The 27,400-nt window shown below is 39.9% G+C and overlaps 1 protein-coding gene across 3 annotated transcripts; it reads right to left on the reverse strand.

Moving 5' to 3' along the window:
* Window positions 1-720: 720 nt before the first annotated feature.
* LOC311040711 (protein NLRC3-like) lies at window positions 721-26,430 on the reverse strand. Of its 3 annotated transcripts, none has more exons than XM_084051050.1 (12): window positions 26,339-26,430; window positions 22,593-22,647; window positions 21,911-21,979; window positions 20,450-20,518; window positions 19,367-19,415; window positions 18,883-19,125; window positions 16,271-16,306; window positions 10,171-11,914; window positions 9,828-9,998; window positions 9,099-9,251; window positions 8,876-8,922; window positions 721-1,522 (listed from the first exon to the last, which is right to left on the reverse strand). In XM_084051050.1, exons 3-12 carry the CDS (start codon window positions 21,965-21,967, stop codon window positions 954-956), a joined length of 3,138 nt encoding a protein of 1,045 aa, XP_083907176.1. In that variant the 5' UTR covers window positions 21,968-21,979; window positions 22,593-22,647; window positions 26,339-26,430; the 3' UTR covers window positions 721-953. The 3 variants fall into 3 exon arrangements, with proteins under 3 accessions (XP_083907176.1, XP_083907178.1, XP_083907177.1); XM_084051052.1 differs by having other exon boundaries at window positions 21,911-21,982; window positions 26,339-26,415; XM_084051051.1 differs by lacking the exon at window positions 26,339-26,430 and adding an exon at window positions 25,996-26,019.
* Window positions 26,431-27,400: the final 970 nt, after the last annotated feature.

Genomic DNA, 27,400 nt, shown 5'->3' on the forward strand with positions numbered 1-27,400 from the left:
CTACAAGCTCACAATGCGTCGCGATGCGACGCATTGTGAGCTTGTAGATCTGCTATTTTCAAATGGCCGAAATGTATATAGGGCTGAAGTGGTTAATGTGTGTTCTGTAATAATAATCAAAATCTACAAAGTAACTAGTAACTAAAGTTTTCAAATAATTGTAGTGGAGTAAAAGTACAATATTTGCCTCTGAGATGTAGTGGAGTAGAAGTAAAAGTATAAAAAAAAAACTCCAGTAAAGTAAAAAATACCTCAAAATTGTACTTAAGTACAGTACTTGAGTAAATGTAATTAGTTACTTTACACCACTGACACCTTGGTAGCAGCATCCTCTGTATAACCTTGTACGTCCAAAACTGTTACTTTTTAGGATTCAAGTTCAAAAGTATATAAAAAGTATCAGATCTACAAGCTCTAAACACGCCGCTTTGCACCGCGTTTAGAGCTTGTAGATCTGCTACTTTTGATGCTTTTGTGTGACGCTGTAGTATGATCAAGTAGGGGTTAATTTATGAAAAACGACACAAAGAGTTAAAATATGGAGATCAGAGGTTTCTGCCCCGACAGCAACGATATGTATTACTGATGAATTGAGTACAATGGACCACAATGGAAACAAGACGATCTGCAAGCTCACAACGGGCCGAGCTGCATAACTGTGTGTGTGTGTGTGTGTGTGTGTGTGTGTGTGTGTGTGTGTGTGTGTGTGTGTGTGTGTGTGTGTGTGTGTGTGTGTGTGTGTGTGTGTGTGTGTGTGTGTGTGTGTGAATGTGTGTGTGTGTGTGTGTGTGTGTGTGTGTGTGTGTGTGTGTGTGTGTATGTGTGTGTATGTGTGAATGTGTGTGTGTGTGTGTGTGTGTGTGCGTGCGTGCGTGCGTGCGTGCGTGCGTGCGTGCGTGCGTGTGTGTGCGTGTGCAGCAGTGTCTCCAGGACACATGACGTTAATGTACCTCCTATATCTGACACAGAGACACTGAGGAGGAATCACACCTATAAGGAGAGCACCAGAACCCAGCACAGAGTGGTTCAGTGAAAGTGCACTGGTAGGTGTGTAGGTGTGTCAGTGTGTTAGATAACACTTTGTAAAAAGACAGACTTCCAGCTGAACAGTCTACATACACGGCTACTCTGTTGGAGCGACGGAGACGGCGGACAGAGACAGGACGGACAGAGAGTGTAGTCTGCTCCCCATTGTGACAGACATGGTAATAGTTGTTACCATCATCACATATCAGAGTCCAGGATTTGTCATTGGATCCTAACTCACAGTCATCACCCACTCCTCTCCTGTTGATTCCTCTGTGTGTCACTGATATATAAACACTGTTACTCCACTCTACCTCCCAGTAACAGCGGTCAGGCAGACTCTCTCTACACAGAACCTGTGGCATGGTGTCAAATCTGTCTGGATGGTCAGGATATGGTTGCTTCTCCTCCCTCACATACGTCGCCTTCTTGTTGTCCTCAGACAGAGAGAGGTATCTGTTTGCTGTGTTTGGATCCAGTGTGAGTTCACACACATCTGATGAGAGAACAACACACAACACAACACCAGTTTACAATCATATAGAACTTCATAATAATGTACAAATGTAACTTATTAACCACTATGAACACTGTTTCAAAAATGGTAGAAAATGACAGATCTGCAAGCTCTCAACGCATCACTCCGTGATGCGTTGAGAGCTTGTAGATCTGTCATTTTCAGTATAATGTTCAGCTACTGTATAAATACCAGTGGTGGAAGGTAACTAAGTACATTTACTTAAGTACAGTACGTAAGTACATTTTTGAGGTACTTTACTTGAGTATTTCCAATTTCCAATACTTTTACTTCTACTCCACTACATCTCAGAGGCAAGTATTGTACTTTTACTCCACTACAATTATTTGAAAACTTTAGTTACTAGTTACTTTTCGGATATAAATTACGATATTATGAAACGTACATTAACCACTTTAGCGCTATTTTATACCTAGGCTGTTTGAAAATAGTAGATCTACAAGCTGACAGCGCATCGCGACACGTTGTGAGCTTCTAGATCTGCCATTTTCAAACATTTTAGTACTCTTGGTACTTTAAGTACATTTTGATGCCAATACTTTTGTACTTTTACTCAAGTAAATTTTGAATTCTGGACTTTTACTTGTAACAGAGTATTTCTATATTGCAGTATTGGTACTTTTACTTGAGTAAAGAATTAAAGTACTTTTTCCACCACTGATAATTACCCCGATGAGTTAATCTGGTTAATAATAATAAGGGTAATAATAATAATAATAATAATAAGGGTAATAATAATAATAAAAATATAGTAATATATAATTAATGAGATCTACAAGTTCAAAGCACCAGTGGTGGAAAAAGTACTAACGTTTCTTACTTAAGTAAAAGTATCAATACTACATTGTACAAATACTCTGTTAGTAAGTAAAAGTCCGGAATTCAAAATGCACTTCCAAAGTAGCAGATCTACAAGCTCAAAACGTGCCGTGTCGCGACACGAGGCTCAAATGGTTCAAAAACCACTTGAGCTTTATTTCAAAAACATCAAAATGACAGATCTATGTGTTGTGAGCTTGTAGATCTTCTATTTTCAGTAAAATGTTCACCTATAATGACGTGTCCAGAATAAAAATATAATAATAATACATATATATAATAAATAAGATCTACAAGTTCACAACACATCGTCATGCAGGACACACGTGTGTGCGCGAGCACACACACACACACACACACACACACACACACACACACACACACACACACACACACACACACACACACACACACACAAGTTTTGTAATGTAGCAACTTTTTCATGTTAAGGACCCAAAAATGTATATCTATTTGGCCACGGACCCCCATCCAGTGGTGGAAAAAGTACTCAAATTCTTTACTTAAGTAAAAGTATCAATACTGCAATGTAGAAGTACTCTGTTACAAGTAAAAGTCCGGAATTCAAAATCTACTTGAGTAAAATTACGAAAGTATTGGCATCAAAATGTACTTAAAGTACCAAAAGTAAAAGTACTAAATATTTGAAAATATTTGAAACTACAAGCTCACAACGCGTCGCGATGCGACGCGTTGTGAGCTTGTAGATCTGCTGTTTTCAAATAGCCTAGTTATAAAATAAGGCTGAAGTGGTTAATGTATGTTTCATAATATCATAATTTATATCTGAAAAGTAACTAGTAACTAAAGTTTTCAAATAATTGTAGTGGAGTAAAAGTACAATATTTGCCTCTGAGATGTAGTGGAGTAGAAGTAAAAGTATTGGAAATTGGAAATACTCAAGTAAAGTACAAATACCTCAAAATTGTACTTAAGTACAGTACTTAAGTAAATGTACTTAGTTACTTTCCACCACTGCCCCCATCTCAAAATATTTTGTTCCAGGGACCCCCAGAAGCAAAGATTTGAGTTACAAATGTTCGCTTTAAAATATATATATTCAAATATTTGCACAAATGTTCATGATTTTTCAAAAATAACAAATCTACAAGCTCATAGCGCGGCATTCGGTGCCGCGCTATGAGCTTTTATATCTGATATTTTTGAATAAACAAAGTGTAAAATAATGCTTTTTAGCTCACATCTAAAAATGACACAGATGCGTTCCAGGTCTTAATGGGTTAAGTACATTTATATATAATAAATTAGATCTACAAGTTCACAACACATCGTCATGCAGGACACACAAGCACACGCACGCACACACACACACACAGAAACAAACAAACAAACATCATACGGTAAACACATAGAGTACAGGTGCGCACGCACGCACGCACGCACGCACGCACGCACGCACACACACACACACACACACACACACACACACACACACACACACACACACACACACACACACACACACACACACACACACACACACACACACACACACACACACACACACAGGTTTTGTAATGGCTTCCTAATTTGCAATTTGTAAAACAGTGTGAAAGGACCCCCCCCCCCCCTCACACTAGCACTGTGTTTCATAATCAAGCAAAATATGTAAAATATTCATAATGTTTTGGTAGCCATACAGTACAACCAGGCAGCCATTTGAAGACATTTTATGAAATATCTGAGATCATTAGGATTTTCTGGAAGATTGAACATGTATTCTATATAATTTGACCACTTCAAATACTCTTTAATGTTAATATAACTAATAACCAAACATAGCGGATCTAAAAACTTACGTGTCTTTGACGCGTTGTAAGCTTGAAGAAAACCTTTGAGTGACACACTTAATGAGTGGTGACTGAGAACTTTAATCCATGAGAAGCAGATATACAAGCTCACATCGTGTCACTTTTTTTCCAATATACTTTTTGACTGTGTGTGTAACACGCAGTCTACTCCACTACATCTCAGAGGCAAACATTATACTTTTACTCCACTACATCTCAGAGGCAAACATTATACTTTTACTCCACTACAAGTGGATAGTGGGATCTACAATCCCACTATGCTTCGCGATGCGACACATTGTGAGCTTGTAGATCGGCTATTTTCAAATGGCCGAAATGTATATAGGGCATTAACTGTTTTTGTAATATAATCAAAATCTACAAAGTAACTAAAGTTTTCAGATAATTGTAGTGGAGTAAAAGCACAATATTTGCCTCTGAGATGTAGTGGAGTAGAAGTAAAAGTAATGAAAATTTAAAATACTACTATTTTCAAAATATTTTTAAACATTTGAAAACTTGTGAAGAGGGACGTTCTGCATAATGAGTACTTTTTACTTTTAGTACTTTAACCCATTAAGGCTTTTTTGAAAAAAAACTTATGTTGCTATGTCAGTGGTTCTCAAATGTTTTCATGTCAAGGACCCCAGAATGTATATGTATTTGGCCACGGACCCCCATCTCAAAATATTTTGTTCCAGGGACCCCCAGAAGCAAAGATTTGAGTTATAAATGTCCGCTTTAAAATATATATATTCAAATATTTGCACAAATGTTCTTGATTTTTCAAAAATAGCAAATCTACATAGCAAATCTACAAGCTAGTAGCGCGGCATCCGGTGCCGCGCTACGAGCTTGTATATCTGCGATTTTTGAATAGACAAAGTGTAAAATAATGCTTTTTAGCTTCAAATTTATATATAATAAATAAGATCTACAAGTTCACAACCTCGTCATGCAGGACACACAAGCACACGCACGCACACACACACACACGATGTGCCGACAGCCCCCTAATCTCACGCACGTGTGTGGGCGTTGTGGACATTTGTGTTTATGTAGGCCTTTATACAAGGCCTACCTTTATATCTTATCTCAGATACTCTTGTTAGATCTCCTTTCCCACTTGCCCCCCCCCCCCACCCCCTTCTGCTTTTTTTTTCTATGGAAATAACAACACAATGGGAACCATGCACAAAAAAAAAAATTCACCCATTTTTTACTGTAAACCTGTGATGTGACAATAAAGCTGATTCTGATTCTGATTCTAATTCTAATTCTGTATCCAATATATGGATACTGTAGCAATATGTTCTTTTTAGCAAGTGACACCCCTGCATGATCGACGAGTAGATAAATGATGCTTTATGAAACTATGGACTGACGCAGGAACAGTGCAGACACTGCATGGTGCAGTGGTGGAAAAAGTACTCAAATGTTTCACTTAAGTAAAAGTATCAATACTGCAATGTAGAAATACGTTAAAAGTTAAAGTCTGGAATTCAAAATGCACTTGAGTAAAAGTACAAAAGTATTATCAAAATGTACTTAAAGTAATAAAAGTAGAAAGTATACTCATCATGCAGAATGTCCCATTTCACAAGTTTTCAAATGTTTAAAATGTATGAAAATGTTTTGAAAATAGCAGATCTACAAGCTCACAATGCATTGCATCTTAACGCATTGTGAGCTTGTAAATCGGCTATTTTCAAATGGACAAAATGTATATAGGGCTGAAGTGTTTTTTTAATAATAATCAAAACCTACAACGTAACTAGTAACTAAAGTTTTCAAAATAATAGTGGAGCAAAAGTACAATATTTGCCTCCAAGATGTAGTGGAGTAGAAGTAAAAGTACCGGAAAATTGGAAATACTCCAGTAAAGTACAAATACCTCAAAATTGTACTCAAGTACAGTACTTGAGTATATGTACTTAGTTACTTTACACAACTGGCATGGTGTCAATGTGCACCCTTCATAGTTCTTAAATCCATTGATTTTGCAAAATGTTGCAAGGGAAGACTCTCCGAGTCTGTGCCATGCCAAGCTGGTTTATTTTTCGTTGCATGATAGTGTCGAGCAAATAACATTATGCGATATATAAGACCACAATGAGACGTGTGGTGAGCTTGTAGATCGGCTCTGATGCAATGCAGCGTGGTAAGATGAAGCTCAAATCAGGCAACAGGCCTCGTGTGCAGTGGTGGCTGGCTGGTGAATGTTTCTCCAGGTAGTGTTTCCCCAAAAATTAAGCCAACAATGTACTATATTGTTATCACACTAGTTTATCTTGATAGGCCTTAGTCATTCATTTGTGAAAGACATACATAATTAATGGCATGAGCAACATTTTAGATTAATACTACACCTTTTTGTACCTTTTGGCTAATAATGAAATACTGCTGTATTATATGATTCATATCCATCAGTAGAGTAAAGTAACTAAGTACATGTACTCAAGTACTGTACTTAATTAGACTTTTGAGGTATTTTTACTTACTGGAGTATTTCCAATTTTCAGTACTTTTACTTCTACTCCACTACATCTCAGAGGCAAATATTACACTTTTACTGCAATACAATTATTTGAAAACTTTTGTTACTTTGTAGACTGTGATTACTATTACAAAACATACATAACCACTTCAGCCCTATCTACATTTCGGCCATTGGAAAATATCAGATCTACAAGCATTGCCATTTTCAAAAGATTGTTTTATAAATGTTATACATTTGAAAACTTGTGAAATGGGACATTCTGCATATTCATGGAGAACAGGAGCAACGTTTCACACCTTATCATCAGCTTATCTGATGTGTACAAATGGAACCAAATGGACCCGTTTGTACTCAAATGGACCCTGGAATGGAACTACTTAACCACCTGAACCCCAGCATGCCTACAGTATACTACATACTACATACATTTGCCAAAAATAGCAGATCTACAAGCTCACGACTTGTAGATCGGCAAGCAAAATAAAGCGGTCCAAGTACAGTTGTAACTCAGGTCTGTTTAACTAATAATAGAGTGATTACTGTAAGTGGTTAAGCCCTATTTCCAATATCTTCAAGCTCACATATTAAGCTTGTAGATTGGCTATTTTCAATATTATTCAGTTTTTCCTGGATTTTCTTTTTTTTTAAATAAAATCTACTTTATAATTGATACTTTTGAATACTTAAATATATCTAAAAACATGGACTTTTAGTTTTTCTTTATATTTCTGGGGACTTTTCTGCCTTCATTCGATATGACGTCATCTCAAATCCAACGCTTGACCGCCATTGACTTAAATCTACATCATGGTGTTTTCAGTGATTACGCTAGAGGGCGCTCTTCTTCAACCTATGAATGCTGCTTTGACTTCCAGAGAAGAATAGGCCTGGAAATGACGTCATTTAAAACATAAATCACCTGGTCCGCTGCAATGATTTATAAAAATACATTTATCTCAGATTTCTTTTCGCAGATTGGGTTTTTGGTGAAAACAAGCTATATTCAACTGCCAATAACTGCAGCAGCAGCGAGCACACTATATATGTTTCACCTAGAAACTCCATTCACAACTAAAAACATCCACCTTACTGTGGACATGCACGCTTGAGATTTTTACTTTGAAATAATTTGCATTTTTCTAAATATTTAAAGGGGAAATCCACCCATTTTCAATATTTAACTATGTCATTAATATAGCATAAAGGAGTTGTGTGGAAATAAGAAAAAAGTTCCCCCCTTTCTGTGTTGCCTTGAAATGGAGGATTGATTGTGGGTTTAACATTGCAAATTACAACATGATGAGTCATCATGTTGTAATTTGCAATGTTAAACCCAATGGGTTTTGCTAGTGGAGAGAGAGGACACAGGAGGAATGACCCATGTTTTCGTAAAATCACTGCAGCCGCATTATTTTTACATCACCAAGTTCGCACGGGTCTGCTCTCTGATTTAATCCAAAGATCTAAGCTGTGTGATGTATAGATTTTGAGTTGATTTTGACCGTTAATATCAACCCATGTCCCTCTACAGTGATACTCAAACTCAGGCCCGTGGGCCCCTTCCGGCCGTGGTGCAATTTTGACTGGCCTGCCAATCAATCAAAAAAAAAAACTAGATAAAAACAATTATTAAAAAAAGATTTTAGAAGGAATGAAGATATTATCTTATCTGTGTGTAACTGATGACAATTAGGAGAATGGCAACAGGTGCTCCAAATCTGATCAACCGTTGGTAGGTCTGCACCCATACACAGCACACAGACAGAGATACCAAATCAAACTGAATTTGTACTTTTTATACTACTATTTTTTGGCTTGAAGCGAGCCCACATTGTTTCTTTAGGAACAATATTTTCTAGTTAGAAAGAGGCTATCTTTAATTAGATCACTTCTGTTTGGTGTGCTCTTTGCTCTTTGCCAAAGAGTTACATTCAGAGCGGAAGTGATGAAAGCTTTGTAGAAGTACAGTAGGTAGGCAGGGTTCACCCAAAACTAGATTGTGTTGTGAAATAAACCCCAGGAAATATAATACATGTTTTTGTTAATAGAAACACATTACAGTTATGTTAAGTGAAAGTCACATGCTGCTGTTTATATGAGCTGTTGTACATAGCAGGATGTGTGCTGCTTTGATTTCATGATTGAAACAGAATAAACACTTACACTTCCTCAAGCCTGGTTTCAGCCTGCACTCTCCAAGATGGTCAACACTGGGTGAAAGACAATCAAAGTCATGCCTTTATAATCTATTTGATAATAGAAACAATGATAGATAATGCATTTATGCTATTAAACATTAAATACTACTACAGCATCACAGTATGATTTCACTACTCTTTAACAACTAGGCACATTTGCACTGACTGGCAAGCAAGTCTCTCCCTACCTGAGGGTCTGCAGTTGTCCAGCAGAGAGCAGCGTGTCTTTGGATTCTCCTAGGTGATTGTAGTTTAAATCCAACTCTTTTAGATGAGGGTTGGATCTCAGAGCTGAGACCAGATAAGAACAGCCTTTTTCTGAGACCATACAGCCTGACAACCTACACACACACACACACACACACACACACACACGCACGCACGCACGCACGCACGCACGCACGCACAGAGAGAGAGAGAGAGAGTTGTTTCATACTTGCTATTATGATACTTGATCAGTTTGTAGACAAGGCTTGCATATTTATTATAGTAGGCTCTGTTGGATGCTCAGGTGGCAGAGGGGTAAAGTACCAGGGCACCATTACAGAGTCTAGGGGTTTGAATCCATCGTGGTGCATCCAGCTAACTGAGCATCTACACAAACACAATGGCCTGTGTTTGGGGGAGGGAAGCGAACATTGTCACTGTGTTAGTGTCTGTTATCGGCTGGGGGGGTGCCTGTCAGAGGGGGGTGTTGATCAGGAGGAATAGGACGGAGGCATATCCTCACTGGCAGGTAACAGCAGTAGTAAAAATACAGAAATGTTTGTGGAGGATTAATTATATATCCATAAGCAAGTACCGGGCTCAGTGCTATTTTTTAATTGTTCTACTGCTAAGAAATGTTAAAGTTTGTTTATAAATGAATCAGGGCAAACTCCATGTGTTAAGCCAGGATTGTTTTCAGGAATACAGACCTGAGGATCTCCAGTGTACAGTGTGGACTCCCGAGTCCAATACAGAGATGAAATATTCCCAAATCCTGCAGATCATTTTGGCTTAGGTCCAATTCTATTAGACTACAGTTGGAGCTGAGAATTGATGATAACTCCATACAGCATCGCTCTGAGAGGTTACAGCCACTCAGCCTGCAGAAAGAGCAGCGATAAAAATCAATGTTTGTATTTTGTAATTATTTTCCTGTAAAATCAATACCACACAATGTATTAAAGAAATATAAACAGCAGTGAAACATTAGTATTCTTTCCTATAAAAATGTGACATAATATTTTAAATATATTCAATCATCAGTTCACCTACAGAGCTCTGTTGGAGGCTTTGACAACTGGCAGCAGCCTCAGAAGAGCCTCTTCTGAAGCAGAGTATTTCTTCAGGTCAAACACGTCCAGCTCCCTTCCTGATGACAGCAACATGAAGGCCAGAGCTGACCACTGAGCAGTTGAGACTTTCTCTGAGGACAGACTTCCTGAGGTCAGGTAGTGTTGGATCTCTTCCTCTAGAGAATGATCATTCAACTCATTCAGGCAGTGGAACAGATTGATTGTTCTCTCTGCAGAGGTTTTGTCCCTGATTTTCTTCTTGATGTACTGCACTGTTTTCTGATTGGTCTGTGACTTCATTCCTGTATGTTTCAACAGTCTTTGTAAGAGAGTCTGATTGGTCTCCAACGAGAGGCCCAGGAGGAAACGGAGGAACAAGTCAAGGTGGCCATTTGGACTCTGTAAGGCCTTGTCTACAGCACTCTGGTAGAGGTCATTTAACTGTGGTCTAAACAGCTTTGACCACTTGGAGGTTAACAGTACATTGACGCCAGTGTTGATGAATGAGTGAAAGACATAAAGAGCAGCCAGAAACTCCTGGACGCTCAGATGGACAAAGCTGAAAACCTTGTCCTTGTGCAACCCACCACGCACCTCTTTAAACATCTGTGTGAACACTCCTGAGCACACTGCTGCATCGTTGATATCAATGCCGCACTCTGTTATGTCTTTTTCGTAGAAGATCAAGTTGCCTTTCTCCAAATGTTTATAAGCCAGTTTTCCCATAGACAGAATCGCCTTTGTATTCTTCTCTGGATTCCAGTCATACTTGACCTCTTTCTGTTTGGACTGAACCACCATGAAGTGGATGTACATCTCGGTCAGGGTCTTTGGCAGCACTTCTGTCTCCCCTGTTATCAAAATGTGTTCCAGAACTCCAGCAATGATCCAACAGAAGACTGGGATGTAACACATGATGTGGAGGATTCGTGATGTCTTGATGTGTGAGATGATTTTACTTGCCAGGTTCTCATCAGTGATTCTCTTGTTGAAGTACTCCTCCTTCTGGTCGTCAGTGAACCCTCTCACCTCTGTCATCCTGTCAATATACTTATCAGGGATCTGATTGGCGGCTGCGGGTCGTGTGGTTATCCAGATGCGAGCAGAAGGAAGCAGGTTTCCCTTAATGAGATTGGTCAACAACACGTCCACTGAGGTTATCATTTCTACATCAGTGCAGATCTCTTTCTTCTGGAAGAGTAGAGGGACACGAAACTCATCTAGCCCATCAAAGAGGAACACAACTTTAGACCCTTTTCCGCTGCAGATTTCTGCTTTGTTGATTTCACCAAAAAAGGCATGAAGAAGTTCCATCAAGCTGTATTTCTTCTCCATCAAGTTCAGTTCTCGGAAAGTGAATGGAAACATGAAGTGGATATCCTTGTTGGATTTGTCTTCTGCCCAGTCCAGAGTGCACTTCTGAGTTAAGACTGTTTTACCAGAGCCAGCCACTCCCTTCGTCATCACTGTTCTGATTGGATCTTCTCCAGGTAAAGGTTTAAAGATGTCTACAAACTCGATTGGTGTTTCTGGTCTGAATGGTTTTCTGGACACGGTTTCAATCTGTCTGACCTCATGTTCCTTGTTGACCTCTCCACTCCCTCCCACTGTGATGTAGACCTCTGTGAAGATCTGATTCAGAGGTGTTTCTTCTGGGTTTTCCTCGGGTAGTTTCCACTCAATCAAACGCTGAACCTCCTTCTTCAGATAAGACTTGAGCATTTCTAAATAACCAAAGAACAGAGTCAGTAAGTGCACGTGAGAGGTCTTGGTAATTATATGGGGTCCATGTTTGTGCTGCTGTAGATGCTGAATTATGGTACTGTCTTCCATTTGACGTCATATTAATTATTGATCATATCTAAACTGGGTATAAAGCTGTCCGATGTTTCTTTTGTTATTAATCTCTCCTATATTAGAATTGATCAAATAAAAATGACATGGAATTGTATTTCTGTTCTGATTTGGACTGTTTATTATAGGGGCATGAAACCCTATTGTGTAGTTTGTTTTCCACTTCAAATTAAAAACTACACTGCCGTTACAGTAATACACAGTGATGTAAGCAACACAGCTGCAGCTAATTACATTAATAATGGGTGTGTTAAATTTGAAGTGTGTCAATAATGTCTATTAAAATTACACATTGGCATGCCCTTGGCTCTGGACATGGCCTATGAAAATCTAGCACTCATTAGTAATTTGTTTGGTGCAGCTGTGTTGTGCTTCTGCAGCTGTGTCTGCCATTGTGCAGCTGTGTCTGCCACAGTTTTAGTCTGCAGTAGTTTTCAACCTGAACTGGAAAACAAACAAAAAAATCAGCCTGGGGTTTCATGCCCCTTTAACGTCTAAACACCAGCAAGTTTGAGTGTCAAGTGATAAGTCACACTTGTTTACTTATTTGATATTTGAATCCACCTGGGGTCTGTGGTCTCTTGGTGGTTCGTGGACCATTTGCTGGTGGTCTGCATCCCCACCCCACACATTAATGAGTTATTCATGACAAATATATCTGTAGAACAGTCGCCCTCGTCTCATCTCTCACTGCTATCTCACTGCTGTTTTTGTTCTGGGTATTTAATAAAACAAAAGGTAGTAGTTAACCAGGGATGTAGAGGGGATATTTTAGCTGTGGGGGCTTTTTTGATCGGTACGTTTGATGACGTGACGTGAGGTTTGGGACGGCGCTTGAGACCACGACATTGAGCCTGACTGCAAAATAATAAGCTCCTCGCCAGCGGACACCAAAGAAACGGCAAAAGTCAGGATGGAAAGGAAGGACTTTAAAGGCACTGCACGTTTGATTGAGTGCATTGGCATGATTTATTGTAACGTAATGGAGGGGAAAAGTCCCATCACAGGTTCACCCAATGCAATAGTCCCAATGCTGAATCTCTCAGAAATGGCATCAAACACATTTAATGTGAATGATGCATAGCCACGGGAAGATGTTTTGGGGTACGGCATATGTGCTGTATGCGCACATTTATTTTTTAACTTTAATTCGGTTAATTCGGTTCCAGAACACATATTGCACTAAATCCCCCCCTCAAATAACGACCAATAATAAACGGAAATGTTTGAATCATTTTAATTATTTATTATTATTACTCTCCGCCAGGAGAGTATTGTTATCACTGCGTTTTCACTTTCTAAACATGACACACCGATTGGTCAAGCCTCACGTGACACGTGAAATACTGTGATCTGATTGGCTAGTGACGCCACCGGGCCTATATATACATGGCATCACTCTGACAGTGTCTCCGCCACTGTCAGAGTGAGGTAAGACCATAGAGGTATAATATAACTAGAGGGAGGATTGCCCCGCCCCCAGCTATCATTTCAATGAATGTGCTCACTGGCGTTTTGAAGCACCCGGAAGCCTGCCGGAAGTAGAATTATTGAGACGGTTTTGGGTTGGCGTAAAGTTATGAGCATGCGCACTAGTGTCATTTTTGCGTTCTACGGCAGCCCGTGTGTCAAGGATTGAACGCGAGATATTTATGAAATTCACTGGAGATGCCTATGTATATGTAAATGCATATGTATTTATGTATAATATGTTTACATATTTATATCTCTATATATAAATATATATCAGTATGTTTTGCTCGCGCATGTATTTCTCCCCGCCTGCAGTTCCAGCTTTGGCCACTGGGGTGGCAGCTTCAAGATTTCTCAGCGGCTCTGGGGGCTTGGGTAAGACGGGAACCATGAAATGGCTGCATGGCTGATACATAATTGGCAGATAGGACAGATAGGACATTTATATAGACAGGAGGGATATGACATAGGACACTTATACAGACAGGAGGGATAGGACACTCACACAGACAGAACGGAAGAGGACACTTACCCAGACAGGTTGGATAGGACACTTACATATACAAGAGGGATAGCGACCTATAAATACATGTGTCACTGTGATAAGCCAGATTCCAATACCGAAAATCCGGCCACTAGCTCACTCCCAGACCTTCGAACCGGAAGTAGTCAAGTAGTCGCGGTCCAATTGTTCCTATCTGTCTTATTGGACAGATAGGACAGATAGGACACTTATATAGACAGGAGGGATATGACACTTACATAGACAGGACGGATAGGACAGGAGGGATAGGACACTTACACAGAATGAACGGAAGAGGACACTTACCCAGACAGGATGGATAGGACACTTACATATACAAGAGGGATAGCGACCTTCGCGACCTTCGAACCAACACAAGTCTTCTGGCGGAGAGTTGTGCTCCGAGGAGCACTTTTTCTAGTTTCTATTTTTTTTCATACATTATTTTCAGGGGAAGCTGCAGCCCCCCCAGCACTCCTACTTCCCACTGTACTGGAATGATGTGTTGAATTTAATGGATTATTACAGTAAAAAGTGCGCTCCAAAATAGGTCAATGTTCTATCTAATGCGCTCTTTAAATAGCAGGGAAAAGCTACACTGGTGTAATGCACCAGGCTTTAGATGAGGTCAGAGCTGATCTAAGGTGCAACCACTTTCTGACTTTTCTCACTTTCTCCCATGGTGCACATATGGGCACAAGTACATTTGGTACTGGGCGTGGAAATGACAACTGGGTCTGACGGCCACGTAACACTACCTGTTGCCTGTTAAGGCAGTAGGCCTATACCTAAACAAGCATATATCTATATGTTTAGTTTCTAGAATATGCAGTTTGTGTTAAAACTTGCAAGTCAATATAACTTATATCCCTTATTAAATTGCATATATTTTTTGTGTTATATGTAAACTCAATATAACTTATAGCCCACAATTACATTGCATATATGTGATTCATTTAACCACATTGTTCAAAGGCTACACATGGTGGATCTACAACCTCACAATAAAATATATTAATAAACTAGAAAAATGCTCCTCGGAGCACAAGTCTCCGCCAGCAGACTTGTGTTGGGAATGTTGGGAATGTTCTAATTCTTATGTTCTAATTCTTACAAAAAATAGAACATGTTACTGTGTCATAGTAACATGACACAATGTCTGTATAAGTGTCCTATCCGTCCTGTCTGTATAAGTGTCCTATCCGTCCTGTCTGTATAAGTGTCCAATCCGTCCTTTCTATGTAAGTCCTATCTGTCCTGTCTGTGTAAGTGTCCTATCTGTCCTGTCTGTGTAAGTGTCCTATCTGTCCTGTCTGTGTAAGTGTTCTATCCGTCCTGTCTGTGTAAGTGTCCTATCCGTCCTGTCTGTGTAAGTGTCCTATCCGTCCTGTCTGTGTAAGTGTCCTATCCGTCCATTATATATTATTATTATTTTCTATGATACAAAAAAAAGAGGCTTGTATTAGAAGAGAGGCTTTTAATTTCTTGTTTCAACAACGCCCCCGGTCATTAATAGAGACGTTTTTTAATTAAATAGAGGTCACTATTAGAGGATTTACGGTATGTAAGTTCAAGACTATTTTCAATTCACAGTCAGGAATGCTTCCATTTAGACCCTCCTTAGATTACCAGATTCCCTCAGGGGGTCTACACTTGTTCCGCTCACCTTCCCTCTACACTAAATCTCTTTACTGTAAATAGCCAATCAAAAAGCTTACAAGTCTTGTAAAAATATTATTTTCACTGAATGTTCGCCCAGAATAGGGTTCATGTGGTTGATCCTCTCCTCATGTTAAAGCTAAGACTTTCTTACTGCTCTCCATCATGTTAAAGCTGTTAATAAATACTTTCTTACTGCTCTCCATCATGTTAAAGCTGTTAATAAAGACTTTCTTACTGCTCTCCATCATGTTAAAACTCTTAATAAAGACTTTCTTACTGCTCTCCATCATGTTAAAGCTGTTAATAAAGACTTTCTTACTGCTCTGCATCATGTTAAAACTCTTAATAAAGACTTTCTTACTGCTCTCCATCATGTTAAAGCTGTTAATAAAGACTTTCTTACTGCTCTGCATCATGTTAAAACTCTTAATAAAGACTTTCTTACTGCTCTCCATCATGTTAAAACTCTTAATAAAGACTTTCTTACTGCTCTCCATCATGTTTAAGCTGTTACTTTCATACTGCTCTCTAGAAGGTTGGCAGTTAAATCAAATGTTTCATAACTCACCACTGTTAGCTGAGTCTTCTGATGGAAGTACAGCTCCTGCATAAGAAGAGGGGTAATGAAGTGAGTTGACATAACATTCATTTAATGGGATTCTTGTCATTATCTAGGGAGGAAGACATTCATATCTTGCCAGTAGAACTATCACATGTTCCTGGTAACCAATATACAATTGGGAAAATAAGTATTGAATGCCTCAACCTTTACCCCAGTAAATATGTTTCGAATGATGATAATTAATCCCAATATTAAAGTCCATAAATAATAATGATGTTGAATGACACAGGGATAAAATGATTGAAAATGCTAATTGAAATATTGTATTGTTTTATGTTTTGAATGACGCTTCTTGTATGAAGAAACGAATCAACCACACAGTATTTTGGCCATTCCTCTACACAGATTGGACCTCATTCACAAAGCTGTTCTTAACTTCTGACTATATTTGAGTGTAAAGTTTGGTGTATATTTTTTAAGTAAAGTCTGACGTGTGATTCAGGAAAGGGAGTGTAGAACCTTGATTTGTACCCTTCGGGAGACTTATTATTTCCGTCAGCCTGTGTTGCATACCAGGCTTTATATTTCCCTTCATATTAATCTCACTCATAAGGACACATGCTGACATAAATGAACATGTTGATCAACACTTCAACAGCAACGCAGTGACAGATATACTATGTCCATTTAGTAAGTATCTTTTGTATTTGAACGCAGCATTAGTTAATTAAGCTTTGCACACACACTCCCAGGAGGCAAAGGAAGAGTGTTACATGTGTTCTTGTGTTAATACCAATGTCTGGTAGAAATGTCAAGTAAATAGCATCATTGGAAATATATTTACTGGGGGGGTGCTTTCAATACTTACTTTCCACCACTACCTTGGCTTGTGGAGCTGAAAATAAGGTGAATTTGGCAGGACCACTAAAGTGACATATTACTTCAAAATGAGGTGATTTCTATTCAACAGAAGCTCCATAATAAGGGCAACAATTTTGCAACCAGATCCCATTTCCTCGAATATGACATCATAGTACAGAATGTCAGTTCTAAAGACTGTCCCGATGCATTGAGTTGACGGAGCTGAAGCGTGAAGTCCGCCGCATCGGGTTCAACATTAGTGAACTATGACCCAGCAGTGCTAGGCACCAACCAATGGGACAGATGCATCATGCGTTCACTACACTGGGCGGGTTTTCACTTGTAGTTTTCTTTCCCTCTATTCTCTAAAAATGGACCAACGTTTTCTTGGACGCTTTATTTATACTGCCTTGCACCAGTTGCTCAAAGGAAGATGACAAAGAAACTGATGGAAATGGGAGGAAGTGCCGCATGGAGTTGGATCATATGCGGCATTCTGCCTTGACTGTGTGACAGTACCTTTCAACTGTCAAATACCTAGCCAGACTGTACCAAGCTGTCAGGGAAGGGAGAAGGGTTTTTTGTTAGTTTGGCTTTTGTTTTGAATTTATTTAGTTCATTATGTATTTGTTTTAACCTGTAGTCATTTGTATTGTGTGTGCAAGTATCAATGATGTTATATGGTGTCATAAGTTATTGTGGGAGTGTCATGGTGCCGTTCACTGTGAAGGTGCTGCTAGTATATAAAAGAAGGTATGGCAATCTACGTAATTTTCGTCGGCCGGGAGCCAATCTGCAGCCTTGGAGTCTATGAGAGCCATGGTGGACCAGCTTAGAACAAACTATTTCTGAACGACGGCGACTTTTGTGAAATACTTCGCCCAGGAAAATAAAAGACATATCACACATTGTTTTCTGCTGTTAGATGTGTACACTGTATAAATGTATTGAACTATCTAAAGAGCACAAAGTAAGTTTCTGAACGTGCCAAAGTATCACAAGACTGTCCATCATTGACCGCCTGACAACCAAATCTGCAGAGCCAGAAACTAGTGTTGCCATGTCCGCTTATTATAAGCGACTCTGGGGAGTTGCTTGAAAATATTGGTATTTAGAGTTGCGTTTTTTTGGCTTGTTTCTAAAGTGTAGTTGCATGCTAATTTGAACTTGCTTCACAATTTTTTAATTGTGAACCAGTGGTTCTCTGGACCCCCAAATTAATATGTATTTTTCCCTAACCCCCATCGGAAAATGTTTTGTGCCAGGGAGCCCCCCGTACCAGATTTGTGTTCTGTTGGAATAAAAAATATAAAAAATAGCCGATCTACTACAAGCTCACAGTGTGTCGCGATGTGACGCGTTGTGAGCTTGTAGATCGTCTCTTTTCAATGTTTACAGTATATAGGTTTAAAGTGCTCGTAATGGCCTAGCGCCTAATTTCTTCTTTTGGGCTTGTTTTCCTAGACCTGGTTGCTTATTTCTCAACACTGCCAGAAACAATACAGCCAGCTGTTTAGTTACCTCAACAAAATTATACAGTGTGCACATCGAAAAACAATTGATTGGAAAACAACATATATGTTTTCTTTTATATTCCTGAACCGATAACTGACAAAGCACACAATCATTCAGAAATAGTGTTTGTTCACAAGCTGGTCCAGCCAGCTGCCATAGACTTCAATGTATTTCACTAATAATACTTCACTTTTTTTAAAGGGAGGTGGGGGGTAAAGTAATTTAGTTACATCTGTTCTTACCAAGGCTCTCCAACAGGTGGGGTTCATGTTGTTCAAGGGCACTGTAAAACGCTGCTCTGGTATTAGTTCCCCCTGGATCTAGCCTGGCTGTGTACAGTTCCCTCATTTGTGCCATGCTTGTCTTCTCAGCTTTAATCGTGGCATAGAGCTCAGGAGGGACCATTTTTCCTAGTCTGTCTACTATAGGCATGACCATAGAAACCTTTTGAATCAAGTCTGCCCTGTTCTGGATCACAAAATGTGCTGTTTGCAAGAGAAAAAGACAGTTGAGTTAAATGCATCACAGGCAAGTATGTCATATCAAACAAACACAAAGCTATCTGCATGGCTACATCTCCACATGCATAGTAGTTTAACAACTGGTATTTATATTTTGGAATAAGATATTGATGTACACACTAGCAAACAAAAGGTTCGACCAGTCAACAACCTAAACACTGTTTACCTCAATCATTGAATTGTACCACCGACAGAAAAAGCTCACCTTTTTTTTTTGCATCCTTTTTTTCTGAAGTCAAGCTGTCAACAGCCTCCTGTTGTACACAATCATGTTATGTCAATAATATCATGCTATTAAAGCAGCACTATGTAACTTTCCTTTTCTACCTTTTGTTACCATTGAGCTAATAGAACCTGCCTGCTTGCTCAGGGATACATTGAATCTTGACCTTCAGGTCAAAATTTGTGTCAGAGAGACATGACCTTTGACACAATCTAAATGTCTCTCTAGAAGAGCCGGAAGACAAAATACAACCACCCTCATTATATAAGTTATAGTGTATTCACATACTCTACCATACAGATTGGATAAATTGCATTGTATTCATTACAAAAAAAGCACATAGTGCAGCTTTAAACAACATTATGTCTAGTATGGTATTGGCTACATTAGTGGTTTTCAACCTAAAACCAACCAACTGGAATGGTTTGAAGTTATATTTTATATATAAAATAATCCCCCATTTTTGTCAGTGTTTCAGTATCCTTTCAATACAACAGGTCATTGGTCCTTAAGCCCATCGGTTGATAGATCAGGGTAAATGGTGTGTGAGCCTATAGAGACACACCATGGTGCACATCCAGAATAAATCATTAAATGTCACCACAGGGCGATGCAGAGGCTGCAGACACAACTGGACGAGAGAGCATTGAGGTGTGAATGTGGGTCACATAAAGCCTCCTCAAATGGACTACCAAGTTTAAGCAGCAGCATTTATGAATATTCAACAATTTAAGTAGCTATATTTAATGCCAAGTAAATATATTGAGGGCCAAAGTGAAAACAAAATGTATAAAGTTTGACCTGTTCCCTAGCTCTTTTTGAAGAACAGCACTTGGTGTGTAAGCTGTAATGGACATAACATGAGCTTGTACTTGATATAATGTGCAATATTTTTAGGCAAGCAGATCAGTCGTATATTGCACATTGGGTTAAATTGCAGAGTTTTACGGTAGTTTTAATTCATGTTACTGTATATACTTATAGAAAACACAGACAGTAAACCTACAGTCATGATGTGTGTGGTCATCTGAAAGATGTCTGAGGACAAAGGTAGAAGCTGTTTACCTGCTCTGAGGAACCTTTAGTTTCTCCACAATCACCATCATCCACTCTGGACTCCATGTCTTTACACTGCTGTTGAAAGAGGTGTTGATTTATTATTATTATTTATTATATAAACTGTGTCTGTCTGTCTGTCTGTCTGTCTGTCTGTCTGTCTGTCTGTCTGTCTGTCTGTCTGTGTGTGCAGCAGTCAACCAATCAGCACAATTTTACACACTCTCCATCCATAAAAACACAGAGAGGGGCGGCCATAGCTGAATGGTTAGTGAACCCGCCTAGGGAGCCAGAGGCTCTGGTTGCCCCAGGTTCGATTCAAGGCCAGGTCGGCTTATGTGTCGATGAAATGAAATTTGTCCCTGAGCAAGACTCTTAACCCCTAATTGCTCACAGGTTCTCATTGGAAACAAGACCGCAAGGACTTTCATGAACGACCTGTTAAAAGGAATTATCCTTATCCTTATCCTAAGAGGGTGATATCTGATAAGCCCTTAGACTGATACCTAGCAACTGATGAGGGCTGATAGGACAGCTAGCTGACCAATCAGTGCAAGATAAAATACCAAAGTGACAACCTGGTGGCCATGGTTACAAAAAACATCAACATAAAACTGCAAAGCCCCATTTTCAGCAGTTATTACTTTATTGTCCTAATGATAAACTGCTGATTAAATGCTAATTGGTTATTTCATTGATACACCATTGCAATCGTGTTAACACACCTGAAATCTGAATTGCATTCTGTTCAAAACATTAGTTAATTGTCTTTCCTTGGATTGCAAATTAATGGCATTCTTAAAGGTCATCATGGGTTTAAAATGGCCAGTAAAGACACATTTCTAAACTTAACATCTATATCAAAATGGTAAATGGTGTATTTATATAAAGCCTTTCCCCAAAGCACTTTACTATGTACTTCACATTCACCCATTCACACACACATTAACACACACATTCACACACACATTCATGCATCGATGGCGGAAGAAACTATGCAAGGCATCAACCTGCTCATCAGGAACAATTTGGTGTTCAGTGTTTTTTAAATTTATATTAGGATAAATTTGCGCGACTGTAAAGACAAAACGGAAGTGGGGAGGAGGCTTCACATCCGCTTTATCGCTTGTTCATGATCAGAGCGTCCGTGCTCCAGACTGTATGACCGGAAGCATTTGAAAACTGTGGGAGGCAACAGTCTGGCCACGCAAGACTACAACGGGTGGAGCCTCCCCTCCTCCTGAGGTGTTTGGAGAGAGAGAACTGAAAACCAGTTTGAGTTTAATCATTCTGCTTTTTATTAGCGTTCGAGTTGGAAATATTCACCGATCCAACATAAATGTCTAGTTTTAAGGTAGTTTTAATTCATGTTACTGTATATACTTATAGAAAACACAGACAGTAAACCTACAGTCATGATGTGTGTGGTCATCTGAAAGCTGTCTGAGGACAAAAGTTGAAGCTGTTTACCTGCTCTGAGGAAACCTTAGATTCTCCAGAATCACCATCCTCCACTCTGGACTCCATCTTGTTACACTGCTGCTGAAAGAGATGTTTAAAGTATAATAGGGCAAAAGTGGTTTTGACAACAAGGTGTCACTGCTGAACTATTGTTCAGGGATTGTGGGACAGTGTGGGGAGAGAGTTTTACAGTTTTACATGACTAATGCACAGTATTGCACTTTTCAAAACAATCAAACATCATTACTTGTAATTCTTTTCAAAATGGCATTGTAATGTGTACAGGCATCACATGACTTTCAGGACCAAAAAGTGTGGTCTTACAGGATAGAAGACCCCATTATATCCACTGCTGTCATGAAGGCCAGAGAACAGATTAACAAAGAACTTTAAAGACTTGAAACAATTGAAACCCTGTACTTATAACAAGTGCTTTATTTTCTACATCCAGCCTGTGTTAACAGTGGATAAAATACAATGGAGTCAAACCTAGCTAAGTGGTTTAAAACGCTACAGCAGAGAAATCAGAGATCAGGTGGTAGTTGTACAATGAGTCCACTAGATGGTGCACATTAACCACATTCAATAACAAAGACTCATTAAGGAGGTGAGGGTGTTTTATTCACTAGGAAATGTTTATCTGTCAAACTCATTCACGCTGTCATACTGTGAGACGTCATGCATGACTCACCAAGGTGGTTTAGTAACAATCTATTGTTGCCTGGTGTTGATCTATCAGACTATCACTGAAAACAAAGAACATAAATCAGTATTTATATACACAGTTAGAACACAATTGTTAGAATCTTACAATTCATCTTACAATTAATTTAATTCCTGTACGCCAAATTCAATATGTGTGCAAATGCACTGTGGCAAATTCCAGCAACAATTAAAAGGGTGATACTGTACATACTGTATGTAATTAGTATTTGGCATTTTACTGTAGAATGACATACCCTTCACCTACTCATCTGTTGTAAACATACAGATCATCAAATCCATCCTATTTCTATATTAAAATTGGCTAATGGGAGGGTGGGTGGGCGGACCACAGCCATGATGTCACTCTGACATCACCATAAACAAAACCGGTACGCCCATATATAGGCAGGACCACGGCCACTTCACTCTGACTCAGACATAACCATCAACAAACCCATACGCCCATATATAGGCATGTCACTATGACTCAGACATAACCATAAACAAACCCATAGGCCCATATATAAGCATGTCACTATGACTCAGACATAACCATAAACAAACCCATACGCCCATACATAGGCATGTCACTATGACTCAGACATAACCATAAACAAACGTGATATGCCCATATATAGGCATAGAGATGCGGCTGTCTTGAGCCATAGATCAACCTGCCCATATGTGGTCACGTGCATATATGAGACTGACTGACTTCAAACTCGGCACGCATCAGCAAGGACTGGAGGGAGTGTGGTGCCCGCCACCCAGTCGTTCAGATATGTGGTTGTCCAGAACCGCCAATCCAACCAATACGCCCATATATGGGCGTGCCAATATACAGGGTATGGCCACGTACTAATGACATCAGGGATCTCCTTATATGGGCATGCCAATATACAGGGTATGGCCACGTACTAATAGTAGTGGGGATTAAGAAAAAATGGTCAAATCGTTACGTGGCGGATAAAAGCATGAAATGTGATACAGATGTCCCTTGGGTCATCCTAAAACATCCTAGAAGGGATGCCCAAAAAAATATTTTTGCTCTACAAACTCTGTAGTTGTAGGCTATATTGAGTCGATCGACAACACTGTAGGCGGCCATTTTTTATTTTGTCAATAACTCACTTCCTGTTTTCAGATTCCGTTGAGCACCCCTTCTAGGATGTCTTCGGATGACCCAAGGGACATATGTGCCAAATTGTATGCTTCTATGAGATTCTACAGGCTTTTTGAGTCAATCGCCGCAACACTAGTAGGCGGCCATTTTCAATTTAGTCAACAATTCACTTCCTGTTTCAGATTTCTTTGGGCACCCCCTCTAGGATGTCTTAGGATGACCCAAGGGACATGTGTGCCAAATGTTATGCTTTTTGGAGATTCTTATGGTGTCTTTTGAGTCAACTGTCAACAGTTTAGGTGGCCATTTTGAATTTTGTCCATAACTAAGATTTTTTTGGGCACCCCTTCTAGGATGTTTTAGTATCAAATGTCATGCTTTTATCCGACGTGTAACTATTTTTCACATAATCCCCCTACTATAATGACACCAGGGATCTTCATGGGCATAAAAGGGACAATGTCTGACAGATACAGAGCTCTCCTTATATGGGCATAAAGGGACACAGGTAGACAGACAGATACAGAGCTCTCACTATATGGCCATAAAAGGTAGACAGACAGATACAGAGGGCCGGTGGACTACATCGTCACGCTCATGTCACCATGACTCAGCCATAACCATATAAGGAGTTCCCAATACAGCTAGGCCAAATATGGAGTGTGTTGTCTAACCTCAATGTGTCATCATGGCATCAGGCACAAACAAATCAGTCAGCTCCATATATGGGCACAAAAGGGGCTATGCCCATATATGGTCATATATTGATGACATCAGCGATCTCCATATATGGGAATAATAGGGACAAGGACTGACAGATACAGAGATCTCCATAGGCATACAAGGGACACAGGTAGACAAACAGAAACAGACATCTCCATATATGGGCACAAAAGGGACACAGACAGACGGGTACAACAACAAGCCCCCAGCACTATGACTCAGACATATTGGTCGGATCGGCAGTGAAACGAGGGACGAACCTCTAGTATTCTGAAATGCTACTGTTTGCAGAAACAAACAGATAATTGTCTAACTATATAAATGGCGAGCGACTTCCGCACCCTCGGTGCGACACCCCACAGCTCTGTTATCGAATAAACAACGCACCGCCAGACCACATGTCGCCAACTCACTCGCCACGGCGGCCGCGCTGAATTTACGCGTCGCGTAGGGGACATCTCATTGCTCACTACACCTTTTCCACCGCGCAACATAATTAATTCTACTCACCAAATGTCGGACAAAACGGAAGGGGAGGCAGCTTCGTACCGTTTACCGTGCACACCACCAACACCGCACGGCGACGGGTTTCGCCGAAACAACACGAGCGGCCGCCATTGCACTCTGCCCATGTCCTCCACAACACCACACACACAGCTCCTTTGCTTCAACCCCCCCCCCCCTTCTTACGTACCTCCTTTGTTCCACCCAGGCCGTTACTTTCACTTCACTCATGTCTCGATCACAATATGTCCGTCCTTCACGTGCCATGTTCATCCCAAACACAAAAACAAACAGCCACGGCCAGTCGGCCACAGCACAGCACGCTGCCCAGGCTAATGTGGTAAACAAACCTGCCTAGGTTCATGACACCACAGGACTCGACAGTGATGTCATCATTATGCAACCCGGAAGTACAAATACCAAGGATAGGTCAGTGATGTCAGTCGGGTTGCCAAGTTTGCTGCCAGGTTTTAAAAAACAAGCGACAGAAACAAGCAAACCGTGCATGAAAAAAAAAAAACTGCCGAAGGGGTCCGCCATGTTCCAGGGGGGTCCCAGGGGGTCCCAACACTCACAGGGGTCGGCGGACCACCAGGGGGTCCGCGGACCACCAAAGTAACAATCACTATTAACATTTTTTCCAAATTTATTTTTTTTTTTTTTCCTTTTGGACACTTTCACTCCGGCGATTTGGGTACCCCAATATACACGCACCCACGCTGGGCCCCGTGCGCGGCTGGGGTTGAGGGGGGCGTAGCCCCCCGAAACTCTAGTTCTTTATAAAAGGAACAGTCACTGTTTTACAATACTGTACACTGACACGCACATTCATGCACCACAAATGAAAACAAACCACTACAATCACATCATCCTTTACTAATAAAAGCCACAAGTCATTTATATTATAACACGGCAGGTTTTGTAGAGCTTCACCTGCAGACAATACTTTACAGGACTCACACTACTGAGACACACACAACTCCACAACACTGTTTATGTTTCAATTAAACACCATGTAAGACTGGAGCTTTGTTCTGACCTTATGTATTGATCCTGCTTTCAGTTGTATCAATGCAATACAATCCAATCTGTTCATATAGTCTGTAAGCTTGAAATATGGATTTTAGAAGAACATAGCCATTATCTTAGAAATTAAGTACAAAAGCATTTCACACATGATACAGTCACATTATACAATGTGGTTATACTTACTACATAAACTACTTATCAAACATGTAATGATTTCTGCTAGGAAGGTGATTTCACGTTCAGATAAAGGGTGCGCTCGGAAATTGTGCACCGGAGTGCACTCGCCTATTAGTTTGTATTGGCCAGTGCGCTCAGTGCTGTATTTCCAAACACATGTAAAAGAGACATTTTACCTTCATCTGCAGAGGAGACGCTGAAAGAAAATACGCTGCTTCTTCACATCCATTAATGTCGAGTGTCTGAGTTCATCTGAGGGAGTTTTCTCTTCCTCAAACTCAGCTACAAAAACATCTGTGACGTCAAACTGTTCTATGCTGAAACTATGTGTCAGGTTACATTTAGTTGTTGACACATTCATCTTTAAATTACGGAGCCTGGAGCGGCCATATAGTCTGTATTAAATAGTTCTGTATTGTTGTACAAAACACTACAGTATTCAACATGTACATCATTGCTGTTGAGCAGAAACCTTGTATCTACAGATTTTAAACTTTTTATAAGGTTACAGGTTTTGACCTGACAGCCACACAATAGTAATGGAAGTTCCAAATGTATAAAATTATACAAGTTGTATGTATAGTTATTAATGTGTTTTACTGCAGACATCACAAGTCTGATCGATAATATTGGATGTTCTACATGTATAAAATGATACAAGTGGTGTGTATGGTTAATGAATAAAAGTTAATCTTTTACTGCAGACATCACAAGTCTGATCATGTCAGATCAACTGGCTAAACTTCAAGCATGTCTTATAGACATCAAGAGTTGGATGACCCGTAATTACCTACTCCTCAACTCGGACAAAACTGAAGTTATTGTACTCGGCCCTAAGCACCTCAGAGATAAATTAATCGATGAGAATTTTACCCTAGATGGTATTACCTTGACCTCCAGGGCCACTGTAAAGAATCTGGGAGTCACGTTTGACCAAGACATGTCCTTTCAGTCCCACATAAAACAAATTTCAAGAAATGCCTTTTTTCACCTGCGTAATATTGCAAAAGTTAGGCACATTCTGTCCCAAAATGATGCAGAAAAACTTGTCCACGCATTTGTTACTTCTAGGCTGGACTATTGCAACGCCTTACTATCAGGCTGCCCAAGTAAGTCCCTAAATAGCCTGCAGCTTGTCCAGAATGCCGCTGCGCGCATACTGACAGGAACCAGAAGAAGAGATCATATCACTCCTTCATTGGCCTCTTTGCACTGGCTCCCGGTTAAATACAGAATAG

Source organism: Gymnoscopelus microlampas (genome assembly GCF_963454915.1).
Source record: "Gymnoscopelus microlampas genome assembly, chromosome: 24".
NCBI lineage: Eukaryota > Metazoa > Chordata > Actinopteri > Myctophiformes > Myctophidae > Gymnoscopelus > Gymnoscopelus microlampas.

Excerpts from the sequence above, each read along its gene's own strand:
- LOC311040711 (XM_084051050.1), bottom strand. The coding sequence starts at position 21,967 with ATGGAGTCCAGAGTGGAGGATGGTGATTCTGGAGAATCTAAGGTTTCC. Across the intron at positions 19,416-20,449 it reads CTAAAGGTTCCTCAGAGCAG|GAGGCTGTTGACAGCTTGAC; the intron begins GTAAACAGCTTC and ends TGTGTACAACAG. Across the intron at positions 11,915-16,270 it reads AGAAGACTCAGCTAACAGTG|AAATGCTCAAGTCTTATCTG; the intron begins GTGAGTTATGAA and ends TTGGTTATTTAG.